Source organism: Aethalodelphis obliquidens, unplaced genomic scaffold, assembly GCF_003676395.1.
Source record: "Aethalodelphis obliquidens isolate GAN/ISIS:26980383/991018 unplaced genomic scaffold, ASM367639v1 scaffold53, whole genome shotgun sequence".
NCBI classification, from domain to species: Eukaryota; Metazoa; Chordata; class Mammalia; order Artiodactyla; family Delphinidae; genus Aethalodelphis; species Aethalodelphis obliquidens.
Genome location: NW_020837997.1, coordinates 14,186,384 through 14,197,475, shown reverse-complemented (window position 1 = coordinate 14,197,475; position 11,092 = coordinate 14,186,384). Strand labels below are relative to the sequence as shown.

General features: G+C 61.1%; 1 protein-coding gene across 3 annotated transcripts; it reads left to right on the top strand.

Moving 5' to 3' along the window:
• The first annotated feature begins 1,491 nt into the window (after positions 1-1,491).
• On the top strand, positions 1,492-10,030 carry MISP (mitotic spindle positioning). Of its 3 annotated transcripts, XM_027085887.1 has the most exons (5): positions 1,492-2,234; positions 5,021-6,756; positions 7,316-7,446; positions 8,521-8,559; positions 9,445-10,030. In XM_027085887.1, the coding sequence occupies exons 2-5, from the start codon at positions 5,076-5,078 to the stop codon at positions 9,559-9,561; spliced, it is 1,968 nt and encodes a 655-aa protein (XP_026941688.1). In that variant the 5' UTR covers positions 1,492-2,234; positions 5,021-5,075; the 3' UTR covers positions 9,562-10,030. The 3 variants fall into 3 exon arrangements, with proteins under 3 accessions (XP_026941688.1, XP_026941686.1, XP_026941687.1); XM_027085885.1 differs by having other exon boundaries at positions 1,492-6,756; XM_027085886.1 differs by having other exon boundaries at positions 1,493-6,756; positions 9,150-9,562.
• The last annotated feature ends 1,062 nt before the right edge of the window (positions 10,031-11,092 follow it).

Genomic DNA, 11,092 nt, shown 5'->3' with positions numbered 1-11,092 from the left:
GAGTTCCCACCTGCACCTGTGGGCATCTGAGCTGCACCTGGGCAGGTAAGGCCTGGAGGTAAGGGGGCAGCTTCCGGTGGCAGGCCTTCCTTTCTGTTTCCTGTGGAGTCCTCGGGTTCCACACCTGGTCCACCCCATCCTTTGGCTTTGAGGCTGCCCCTTGCCGGGCTCACAGCCCCCGGGGGGCCGACACCCCTAAGCTCTGCCGAGAAGTCAGCCCCTGGGAAATGGGTGGGGACACGGGGAGGAAGCATTTATGGGGGCTGCCACCCCTGCTTCTATCACTATGTGATCTGGGTGGGAGGAGTGGCTGCTCCCTCTGGGCCTCGGTTTGCCCACCTGTACAGTGGGCTGTGTGAACCCTGAGGGGGAGGCCACCCCAGTCTGGGAGCAGGAGAGTGAGTCCTCACCTCTCAACATGTGCCCCTCAACATGCTGGATGACCCAGTCTGCCCTTTCCCCCCGTGAGCAGCCCTGCCAGATTTGGAGCTGGGGGCCCACTGGATGGAAGAAGAGACTGAGGTTCAGAGGGGTCCCACAGTCAGCCAAGGGGCAGGTCAGGACAGAGCCCTAGCCCGGGGGACAGAAGCCCCATCCACTGTGTCCCCTCCCCCGTTGACTGACCACTGTGCCCAGTGGCCTGACTTTCCCGCAGACGCTGGGTTCCGTGGCTCTGGCAGGTCCTCTGCACCTCGACCAAGAATCAGGACAGCCAAGCACCTGGGACACCCACCACCCTCTTCGAGCCTCCGTGCCTCCCTCTGTCAGTGGGGCCCGGGCCCTGCCCATCCCAACGCTTTCTGGTGCCTTTATGTCCTCATTTGGCCCTTTATGTAGAAGTGGGCTGGGGGCATCTCCCAGCCCTGTGATGTCCCCATTTCCCGGAGGAGGAAACAGAGGCTCAGAATGGTTAAGTGGGATTTGAACCCAGGCCCAGCTTAACGCCCCCAGAGACTAGGAAGCTGGGCTGGTCCCAGAAAGGAGCTCTCTGGGGAAATGGCCCCAAAGGGTGGGTTAAGCCAGGTGGCACAGTGGGGGTTTGGACTTGAACCCCCACCCCCCGCCCCGAGAAACAGCAGCTGGTTCGTGGACCAGCCATGTGACCCCGGGCAAGGGACAGCGTCTCTCTGAGCTATGCTGAGAGGTGATGGGAAAGCCAGACGGCAGCTGGAAGGTTTCTGGGTGAGTTCTGGCTGCAACTTTGTGGGCTGGGGGCCCCTGGGGCCCGAGGGGCCGTGCACCATGGGCGTGGTGCCTGCCCTCTACTCTGTGGTGTCGTCTTTCTCCTCCTCCTCTGGACTTTGTTTCTTGAGCCCAGGTGGGGCCTGGGAGGAGGGGGTGCACCTGCTTCACGGGGCGGGGCTCTGTCCCCTGGCAACCTGGGGCAGGGCGGGGCTGGGAGGCCCCTGTGCCGTCCACAGAGTCAGAGCCAGGCTTGGAGGCTGCTGCGGCTCAGAGCCGAGAGGTGAGTCTGGGGAAATGGGGGGGCGGGGGTCCTGAGTGGGGTGGGCTCTTCTTTGGGCATGGGCGTTTGTGTGCCAGCGGCACCATCTGCTCACCGGCGGGGCCTTCAGGGTACAGGGAGGGAGCCCCCAGCCCCACCCTCAGCCCCCTCCAGACTCAGTGGGGTCCCAGGGGCTGGCGGGGGCCTCCCCTCGCTCTGTACCCGCTGGCTGGCTCTGAGGCCAGGTCTGTGCCCTTCCCACGCTGCACCCGCCCAGGGGAGCAGAGCCCCATCCCTGAACTTTGCCAGGTCCCCAGTCTCCACCCCGGGCTTCAGGACCCCAAATCCAAGGGGCCTTGATCTCTGACCCTCTAAGTGAGGGGCCTGACCGGCACCCCCAGGGCCAGAGGCACAGGGCCCCCCACTGGTTCTGGGAATTCTGGAGCTTTCTGGGGAGATGCTTAGCCCCAGCCAGCGCCCTGCTTGGGGAGGCCTTAAACAGCCTACAACCCTCCCGTGGGATCGGAGGGCTCCTAGGAGGGGGATGGGGCAGTCAGCGTGGGGAGGTGTCCAGCCTCTGGGAGGGCAGCTGGGATCCTGTGGGGCCGGTTCAGAGACTTGGCCCAGTGTCCAGGTGTGTCCAGGGGTTGGGCCTCTGCCAGCCAGGGTCCCGGAGACCGTAGCCCCGAGGGACAGAAGAAGCCCAGGAGCCCATCCCTGCTGAGCCCCAGGCCCCTCCAGCAGGCCTTTGCCCAAGGGCAGGAGGCCAGTCGCGGTGATGAGGAAGCAGGTGTGTGGCACCAGGGACCATAAACCCAGTTTCAGTTTTGGTATCAACAGGGTACAAAGCTGGGGCTGGGGAGGAGCCATCCAGGGGGGCTTCCTGGAGGAGGAGGTGGAGACTCCCTGGCTTCAGAACCTGTTGCTCTGTCACTCCCTGGTGTGACCCTTCTCTGGGCCTCGGTTTCCTCTGCTATATGTTGGGGAGAAGAATGGTTCCCCTCGTCACAGGCTCTTATGAGAGGCAAAAAAGCTGCCGGTGTGAGATGCCCAATTACGAGGACCCCCACCAGGAGCTGGGAGGCTCTGAGCGCTATTGCTACTCATTTGCACAGAGTCCACGAAGCCTCCAAGAGGGCGTTTCTCCCCGAGGGTTTCTCTGCGCCAGGCACCCACTCAGGCCTCCTTGATCCTCCCTACACCCGGCGGTGGGGTCAGCAACGTTCCACTTTACAGGCAGGGAGACTGAGGCTTTTTGAGAGGGAATGCCTGCCCCAAGGTCACTTCGAGATCGGTGGTGGATCCAGGGTATAAATAATAACATCAGCCACTGCCGTGAAAGCATTTATCGAGCGCCTACTGTATACCAGGGACAGGGCGCCGAGTCTTCACGGCAGCCCTTCGTGGTGGCAGCTGCGTGCTCTGGACTCTGCCTACTGTCCAGGTGTGGACACTGAGGTCGGAAGGGAGACTTGCCCAAGGACGCAGGCGAGGGGGACCCCACCCCACTGACCTCAGTGAATCACCCAGAAGGAATGGGCTGAGGAAGGAGCAGTCCCCCACACTGCCCCACCCACAGGCAGACTTGACACCCTCTGGGCGTGCGGTTCTTTTTCCCGGAACGCGGCTTATAAATCCTGCTGGGTGAGCCTCTGGCCCCGCACTAGGCAAATGGTTCTGAGTCAGTCCTGCCACACCTGCCCCCCGAGGGGAGCTGCAGGGCGCGGGCACCCGACCTGCCGTCCAGGGGGGGCTGGGGCTGGAGGGTTGTTTTGGAGGGGCATCCGGGTCTGGGCTAGAATGAGCCCAAACCCTGGGCCCTGAGCACCCAGAGTGAGAGTCAGCCACTGTGTACCTGCTGTGTACCAGACTCCGGGCTGAGGGAGGGGGTGCTCACCTGGCCCACTGGGAGGGCGAGAGGGTCCTGGCTGATGGCTTCAGGTGGGAGGTGACAGGCCTCAAATAGAACCCTCTCCCTTCAAAGAGATGTGCACCCCCAGCCACGTTCATCATTGGGACAGAGGCTCTGCCCGCTTGGCTGGAATTTATTACCCAAGCCTGCTTGTTTTTTAATATTGTTTTCTTAATTATAGTCTCAATATTTGAAAGATTGCGTGATGCTGCGTTAGGTGTAACATGGTTCCCCATGATCGACTTCATGTTCAGGGAGGGTCTGCATTTTTCTTTTTAAAACCATGTTTAGCTTTCACAAGCAAGTTGGTGTAAAAATGCAGCGATGGACCCAATAGCTCTGGTGGCACCGGGGGGCCAAGGCCGGGGGACCATGGTCGCTTGAGGAGTTGAGTTCCTCTCCTCAGCTGTAAAACGGTGGCTCCACACTGTGCCGGGCTGGGTACACACAGGATGATCAGGCCACAGGTTCTGAGGGTGGGGACAATCTGGCGGCGGGGGTGGGGGGGCTCCCTGGAGGAGGTGTCCTGTAGGCTGTAGCTAAGAAGGCTGTGGAGGAACAGAAATAAGGGTCGTTCTGGCACAGGCAGGAGGAAGAGGGTCGACCTTGGGGTCTGGTGCCTGCAGAGTTTGGGGGTTTGGCCTGAGGCCGGATGGCGGTCTTGAGAGCCCTGGGTAGGGTGTGAGGATGCCAGGAGTCACAGAGGTGTGAGAGCAAGTGCCAGGCCTTCACGACGGCTCCTGGAGCTGTGCTCAGAGGGAGCCGGGACTCTTGGGAGGGGGGCTGGGCCCCCTGGAGCACTGGGTCAGGGTGTCGCCCGGCCCAGCGGGACAAGGTCCAAGGCGCTCCTTAGCCCAGCCTGGCTTTATGGTGCTGAGGAAAAGGATTGTCTGGGATGGGACAAGGTGTCCTGCTGGACAGGTGCAGGAGAGAGAACCAGGGTGTGGGAGTCTGCTCGTCACCACCCCTCTCTGGGTCTCAGTTTCCCCACTTGACATCCCCAAGAGAGGGGCAGGCCCACTGGGCTCATCTGTAAAGGTCAGATGGAAAAAATCACAGAAGGAACCTCAGGGTGTGTGTGCCCTGGGAGAGAGGCTGTCTAGGGGTGGCCCTGGGTCTGGAAGCGGTGAACTGGGTGGAAGGCTTACCCTGCAGGGTGTGCAGTGTCTGGCAGAGGAGGTGGGAGGGGTACCTGCAAATGTTAGACACACAGGGGCCGAGTCGTTGGGTCAGTACAGGGGCACCTAGGGATTCAGGTGTGGCTGGATCCAGGAGCTCAAACAAAGTTTTTAGGATGCTGTGTTGGGATTGGGGGTGCTCTTAAGCAAGATGCGTCCACAAGAGGACACATATGGCCCCCCAACAGCTCTCGGCCTCATCCAACCAGCCTAATAAGCCCAGTGGGAAGAGGGTCCAATTTTCCACGTTAATTGCAAAGTCCCAGGATTTCACGTCATTGGCCAGGTTGCGTCACATGTCCATCCCTGAAGCAATCGCAGAGGCCAAAGGGTGGAATGTTCTGATTGGCAGGGCTGGGTCACCTACCCTTCCCTGGGCCAGTCACAGAGGCCACTTGGCCAGGACTTTGCCCTTGAAGGGAGTGGGATTGCACCTCCCCCCAGGTGCTCTGACCTGGTGACTGACATGTCTTTCTCTTCCCTCAGTGAGCCCAGATCTTCTCCACCCTGGGATCCTCTGGTGGGCAGAGACCCCAAGAACATGGACCGAGTGACCAGATACCCCATCTTCAGCATCCCGCACTCACCCCGTGTGGCCGGCATGGCCTTCAAAGGCGACACCAGCTACTCGTTTGAGCTGGTGGACGTGAGGTCCATGGCCAGAGGCTGGGGCCAGGATGAGCCAGTGGCATGGCCTGCTGACCACGAGGCCTCTCTGGAAATGGTGCAGACGGGGACACCCCTCAGCCTGCGTGACTTCCCCGGCCGGCTGGCCCCACAGCTGCCCTGCCCGGAGGACAATGAGACGGAGGTGAAGGCCTACCACCTGGAGGCTGGGGACACCCCGCCCTGGCGGCCACGTGACCTGGAGTGGGAACGCCGGGCGGTCATTCAGGACCAGGCGGTCAGGAAGAGCGGCACGGTGGCCATGCTCCGTGGCACCCCTGACCACGGGGAGCCCAGGAGCCCCGGCCGCCCGCAGTCCACGCCCCTGGAGGAGAACATGATTGACACAGAGCAGATCGACTTCCTGGCAGCCAGGCGGCAGTTCCTGAGCCTGGAGCAGAGGAGCGCTCCACCCGGGGCGGCCCACGCCCGTGCGGGGGTTCCTCGGATCCCACCACCTGGGGCCAGCCAGGCCTCCAAGGCCCTGAACGGGCCACCCCTGGTCAATGGGTATGTCGTCCCAGTCAAGCCTCAGGAGAAGGAGGTGGTCATGGACGAGAAGAGGGTCCACGGTTTACCCGCCAGCTCTGGTGCCCGAGCCTCGGATGACCCTGGTTCCTGGTCCCAAGAGGGGTCCCCGGAACCCGCCAAGGAGACGCCCATTGAGCGGGAGATCCGGCTGGCCCAGCAGCGGGAGGCAGACCTCCGGGAGCAGCGGGGGCTGCAACGGGCGGCCAGCCAGCAGGAGCTGCTGGAGATCCCGGCCAGGCCGCTGCTGAGCAAGGCGAGCCCGGCCACGGCCCCGCGGCCGCACAGGGGGCGCCCGTCGCTCTACGTGCAGCGGGACATTGCTCAGGGGTCGCAGCGCGAGGAGGACCACCGGCGCGAGGGCCTGCAGGTGGGCCGGGCGTCCACATCCGACTGGTTCTCCGAAGGCCCCCAGCCCATCCTCAGGAGAGTCCACAGCGCAGACTCCATCCTCAGCGCGACCCCAGATGCCAGCGCAGCCAGCCCCACACCAGAGGTGAGGAAGGTGAACCGCATCCCACCTGATGCCTACCAGCCATTCCTGAGCCCCCGGACGCCCCCGGGAGGATCCCCAGCCTTCCACACCTACCGCAAGCCCAGCGGTCTCTCTGCCGATGAGGCCAGGCCTGTGGGCTCTCCAAAGGCCACGGGGTCTCAGAGGCATCCCTCGGGATCCTCTGCAAAGCCTGCAAGCACAAAGCAGGAGCCTCCCCGGGGACCCCTGTGTGCCAACAGGGGTGTCGTGCGATGGGAGTACTTCCGCCTGCGTCCCTTGAGGTTCGGGGTCCCGGATGAGCCTGAGAAAGCTGAGGCCCCCCGAGTTTGGGGCTGGGAGGTGGCTGGGGCCCCGGCACTGAGGCTACAGAAGTCCCAGTCATCAGAGCTGCTGGAGAGGGAGGTGGAGAGCGTCCTGCGGCGGGAGCGGGAGGTGGCTGACGAGCGGCGGAGCGCTCTGTACCCTGAGGTCTTCTCCCTGCCTCCAGACGAGTGCGGTGACCAAGATTCCAGGAGCTCCTCCCGCGCATCTGGTGAGGCAGGGTCCTGGGAAGGGCTGCTTTGCTCAGAGTCTCAAAGGTTGGAGCAGAGGAGGGTGGCATGAGGAGCGTGAGGGTGCCAGGAGAGGCTGGGGGTGGGGGGGCATCTGGGGGACTTCGTCTACTACCCCGGTCAGCTGGTCTGTCTGCTTAAGCAGTAGCTTTTGGAGAAATAACTTTGCCTTGGGCTTTTTCTTTATGCATTTGGACACTTTGTTGTTAGGTGCATAAAGGTTTACAGATGTCCTAGCCTCTTGGTCGATTGCTCCTTTTCTGTCAAGGCAAAATACCCCCCGTGTGACTTTTAATGTTTTTCTCCTTGTGTGGTCGGCTCAGCTGTGGATCCAGTTTCTCCTAACTGGCTATGTGGGTCACTCTGTCTATCAGTTTTTGCAACCTGCTGTCTGCTCTGTCTGTCCATTCACCCATCTCCTTAACTGGTCCAGCCTCTTAGCCAGACTCTGTGTCCCTTGGGCTGGGGTCTGACAAATTTTCTGCCCTCAGGAGACCCCGGGATCCTCCCTGATGCCCTTTCTTTCCTTCCCTACCCCAGGCATCACGGACAGCTACTCGGTGTCTGAGTCACACGTTTTCACCCCCATCCATCTGCACTCCGGCCTGGTGTGGACGGCAGAGGCCTCAGCTGAGGATGCCCCCAGGCAGAGGAAGAAGAATGAGCAGTGGGTGAGTCTCGAGCCCTGCCATGCACTTGGAGGCCTGGACAAGGTCTGACGCTCCCCATTAGGGCCAGGGAAGGTCAGGCAAGGCTCAAGCGTGAGCTGGGTTTGACACCTGCCTCCCTCACTGCCCTGCCCGTGACTGTGCGCCTGTGTCCCCCACACGTGTGGCGCACGATGGGTAAACTGGGCCTCTCTGCATGTCTGGGCCACATAAGCAGGGTCCCCACCATGAGGTTGTCCCCCTGAGCCAAAGGCTGAGAGGCAGCTCCGCTTGGAGGAGGAGAGCTGTGGCAATCTATCAAAATCACCCTTATTATTTTCATGTGTTTATTACCATCATTGTTATTTCTGATTATTATCCACACCTCATGAGGGATGTCTCAGAGCTCTGCACACACTCTGCTTTTAACACCCTGGAGGGATGTCCTGTGGCCCATTCTCTGGAGAAAGCTGTAGTCGCCTATGCCCAGGGTCATACAGTCTGAGCTCCCAAGCCAGGACTTGAACCCAGGCCTGACTCCAAACCCCACATTCCTAACCATGAGGCCCTCTCCTCCCTGGGCGGGTACTGTTGACACCATGGAGAATAACACCAGCTCCAGCCTCGCCAATCTGGTGCTCAGAGACTGGCCCAGAGGTTTGGGGCAGAGTGGAGCCCAGGGGCCTGGGTTCAAGTCCCAGCCCTGCAGCTTGCCAGCGGTGTGATGGGCAAGACCCTACTCCTCTCTGACCCTCAGTCTCCTCCTCTGTAAAATGAGCATGATAATAAGAACAGCGCCCTTCCAACCTTAGAGTAGGGCCTGGCCACAGCAAGAGCTCCATAGATGTCAACTGTCTTTATTACGATGACGTTTACAAAGAGAAAACAGTTGCAAATGACGGACCGAGGCGTCACTGAGGAGAGCAGCATGGTGGATGGCTTTGAGTTTGGGGTGATTGGGGGGACCACGGTGGGCAGGGAAGACCTTCCCTTCTGCCCCAAGTGGTGACTAAGGGGGCTGTGCATTGAGTCCAGGGGGGCTCTGGGGTGGGCAGGGCTAGAGGGCCCTGGGGGCTGACATATGTTCCTTTCCTGTAGTATGCCGGCCTCAACCCCACTGACCAAGTCAACTCGGAGGTGAGTGTGCTCCTGGGGGCGAGGACCTGAGCCTTTCCCTCCCACATCTGTGCCCCCTGCCCTATTGCGTCAGGGCCCTCAGAAGCCCTTCTTCTGGGTGTGGGGACTTCCCTGGATACCTTCTTGATTGATAGTGTCTGCCTGAGGTGGATTTTTCTGTGACCTGCTTTTGATGCCTGTCGTGAGCATAGATTGTGGAAAGAGGTTCCATGTGCAGCCTCTTTACCAGATGGTTTTGGGGCTGACTCGGCCCAAGACAGGGGCATTTTCTTTGAGGGAGGCATTTCATCTGAGATGTGTAGAAGGCCAGCTACCTCAGTGGATTTGTGGAATACATTTGTGACCCTCTTTGAGCTGAGTCCAAAATGCCAGACCCGGGCATTTCCCTACTGTGGAGCTCAGCATGAGTTAACACATTCCTTGGCACTATTACTAGGAGTAGAGGGTCTGGAACAGAGGAGGGGATGGTCCTGCTTTACCCCTGCTCTAGGCCTCTCCTATGGGTTAGCAGCGAGGGGAGCTAGGACCTTTTGGGACCCCCTTTTGGGGGCGTTAGGACCCCGATGGGGACTTCGTGCCTCCTCTTGCAGGTCTTGGAGGCCACACGGGTAACCCGCCACAAGAACGCCATGGCGGAGCGCTGGGAAGCCCAGATCTATGCCAGCGAGGATGAGGATTGAGCCTGGGGCCGGGCGCCCACCCCCTGCCCTGCCCTGCCCTGGGCCCTGGGCCCTGGGAACTGCGGACCATCCTGAGCCCCCGCCTTAGGACATAGGTTCCTCTTTAAATCCAGATCCAAGAACCTCAAATCTCATGCTGCCAAGCCCAGGGGTGGACGCACTTTTGGGCTTGAGGTTTTTCTTTTCCGCTTTTCTTTTCCTGCAGAAATCGTTGTGCTTTCTGGGTCAAAAGCTGGGGATGACTCCTTCTGCCCCTATGATGTTGCCAAACGCTCCTGGGTCCGGGGAAGAAGGAGACCAAATCCCCCACCTCCAGATGTAATTGTTCCCGTTACTCTGAGAGGGGAGACGCTCAGCTCCTTCTTCTGGGACATCCCAATCTAACAGGGGAGACCTGCCCTGCTCCAGCCCTGGGAAACCTCCAGTCTGAGGGCCAGCCCCGGACAGAGAAAAGGGCTCAACGTGGGGTCTGAAGGGGGTCCTTCTGTCCCCCCATGAAATAAAGCAGCTGCGGGGCCGTCCCCCGCCTGGTGTGGTCGGCCGCCCTGGACCTCTCCCTTCCCCTCTGCCTGCTTCACTTCTCTGGGTGATGTCACTGCCCCCAGGGCTGCTGCTTCCTGCCTCTGCCCCTACCCCACCCGGGCTGTCCCCCACATCCCTGAGTGTAGTATACAGAAGGTGCTCAAGCAGTGCTTGTTCAGTGAGCAAGTGACCGTCTCAGTTCTCCCACGTGGCCCCGTCAGTCATGCTCGGAGCACTTATTAAGCGCTTGCGGAGTCCCCAGCCCTTCTGGCTTCCATATTCGGAGCACTTATTAAGCGCTTGCGGAGTCCCCAGCCCTCTGGCGTCAGGGGAAGTTGGAGGGGTCTTTAGTTAGGCTCCGCGTGTGCACCAGGGGCACAACCCCCGCAGAGAAGGTCATCGTGGGCAAGGCCATGGGCAGCGGACTCAAACCTGGCTCTGCTGCCCCTCTGTGTGGCCAAGGGGCCCCTCCACCTGCCCTGCCTCCGTTTCCCGCCCCCACCCATGGGGATGGTGATGGGACCCCTGGCCTTGACCCCAGAATGACCCCGATGGCAGCCCCCTCCTCCCACCAGCCTGGGCCTCCAGAGGCTAGGAGCAACTGGTGGCACCCAGCCAGCAGGGCCTGTCCCCTCCTGCTGCCCCCGGCCCCTCTCCTCCTTAAAACTCCTTCCCCTGCAGTCGCCGCAGGGAAAACGGCCACAGCTATTCTAAGAGCTGCATCTTGAAAGCGGCCCACGTGGGCCAGGGAGGCTCTGTGGCCTGAAATAGCTGAGGCTGCGGGTCTCCAAGGGTGCCCGGGGCAGGGGTAGCTGAGGTCGAGGGGGGCTGCTTCGGGCAGAACAGGCCATCTGAGGCAGGAGGGCATCTGTCCTCATGGGGAGCGCCTGGGCCCGGCGGCGTGCCCCTCGGTGGCCAAGGTCAGCTCTTCTCTGGGGTTCCAGCCCCAGGAACCAAATGTGGGCCCCCGCCCTTCAGGAAAGCATTTTGGGGCTTTAGATACAACCTGCCTGAGTCTCGCCAGGTCCTCCCCCATGTCCCAGCACATCCTTACCCTGGTGTCCATGGGTCGGTCCCCCTGGTCCCCCTGCTCTGAGGATGTGAGTCTCCTGGGGTGACTGGAACAAGTCATCGTGAACAAGGGGCTTAAACCAGCACAGATTGGTTCTCTGACAGTCCTGGAGGTCAGGAGTCCGACTCGGGTCTCACGGGGCTAAATCCAGGTGTGGGCAGGGCTGGTCCTTCCGGAGGCTCCAGGGCAGCATCGGTTCCTGCCTTTTCCAGCTTCTAGAGGCGCCGCATCCCTGGCTCGCGGCCCCTCCTGCATCCTC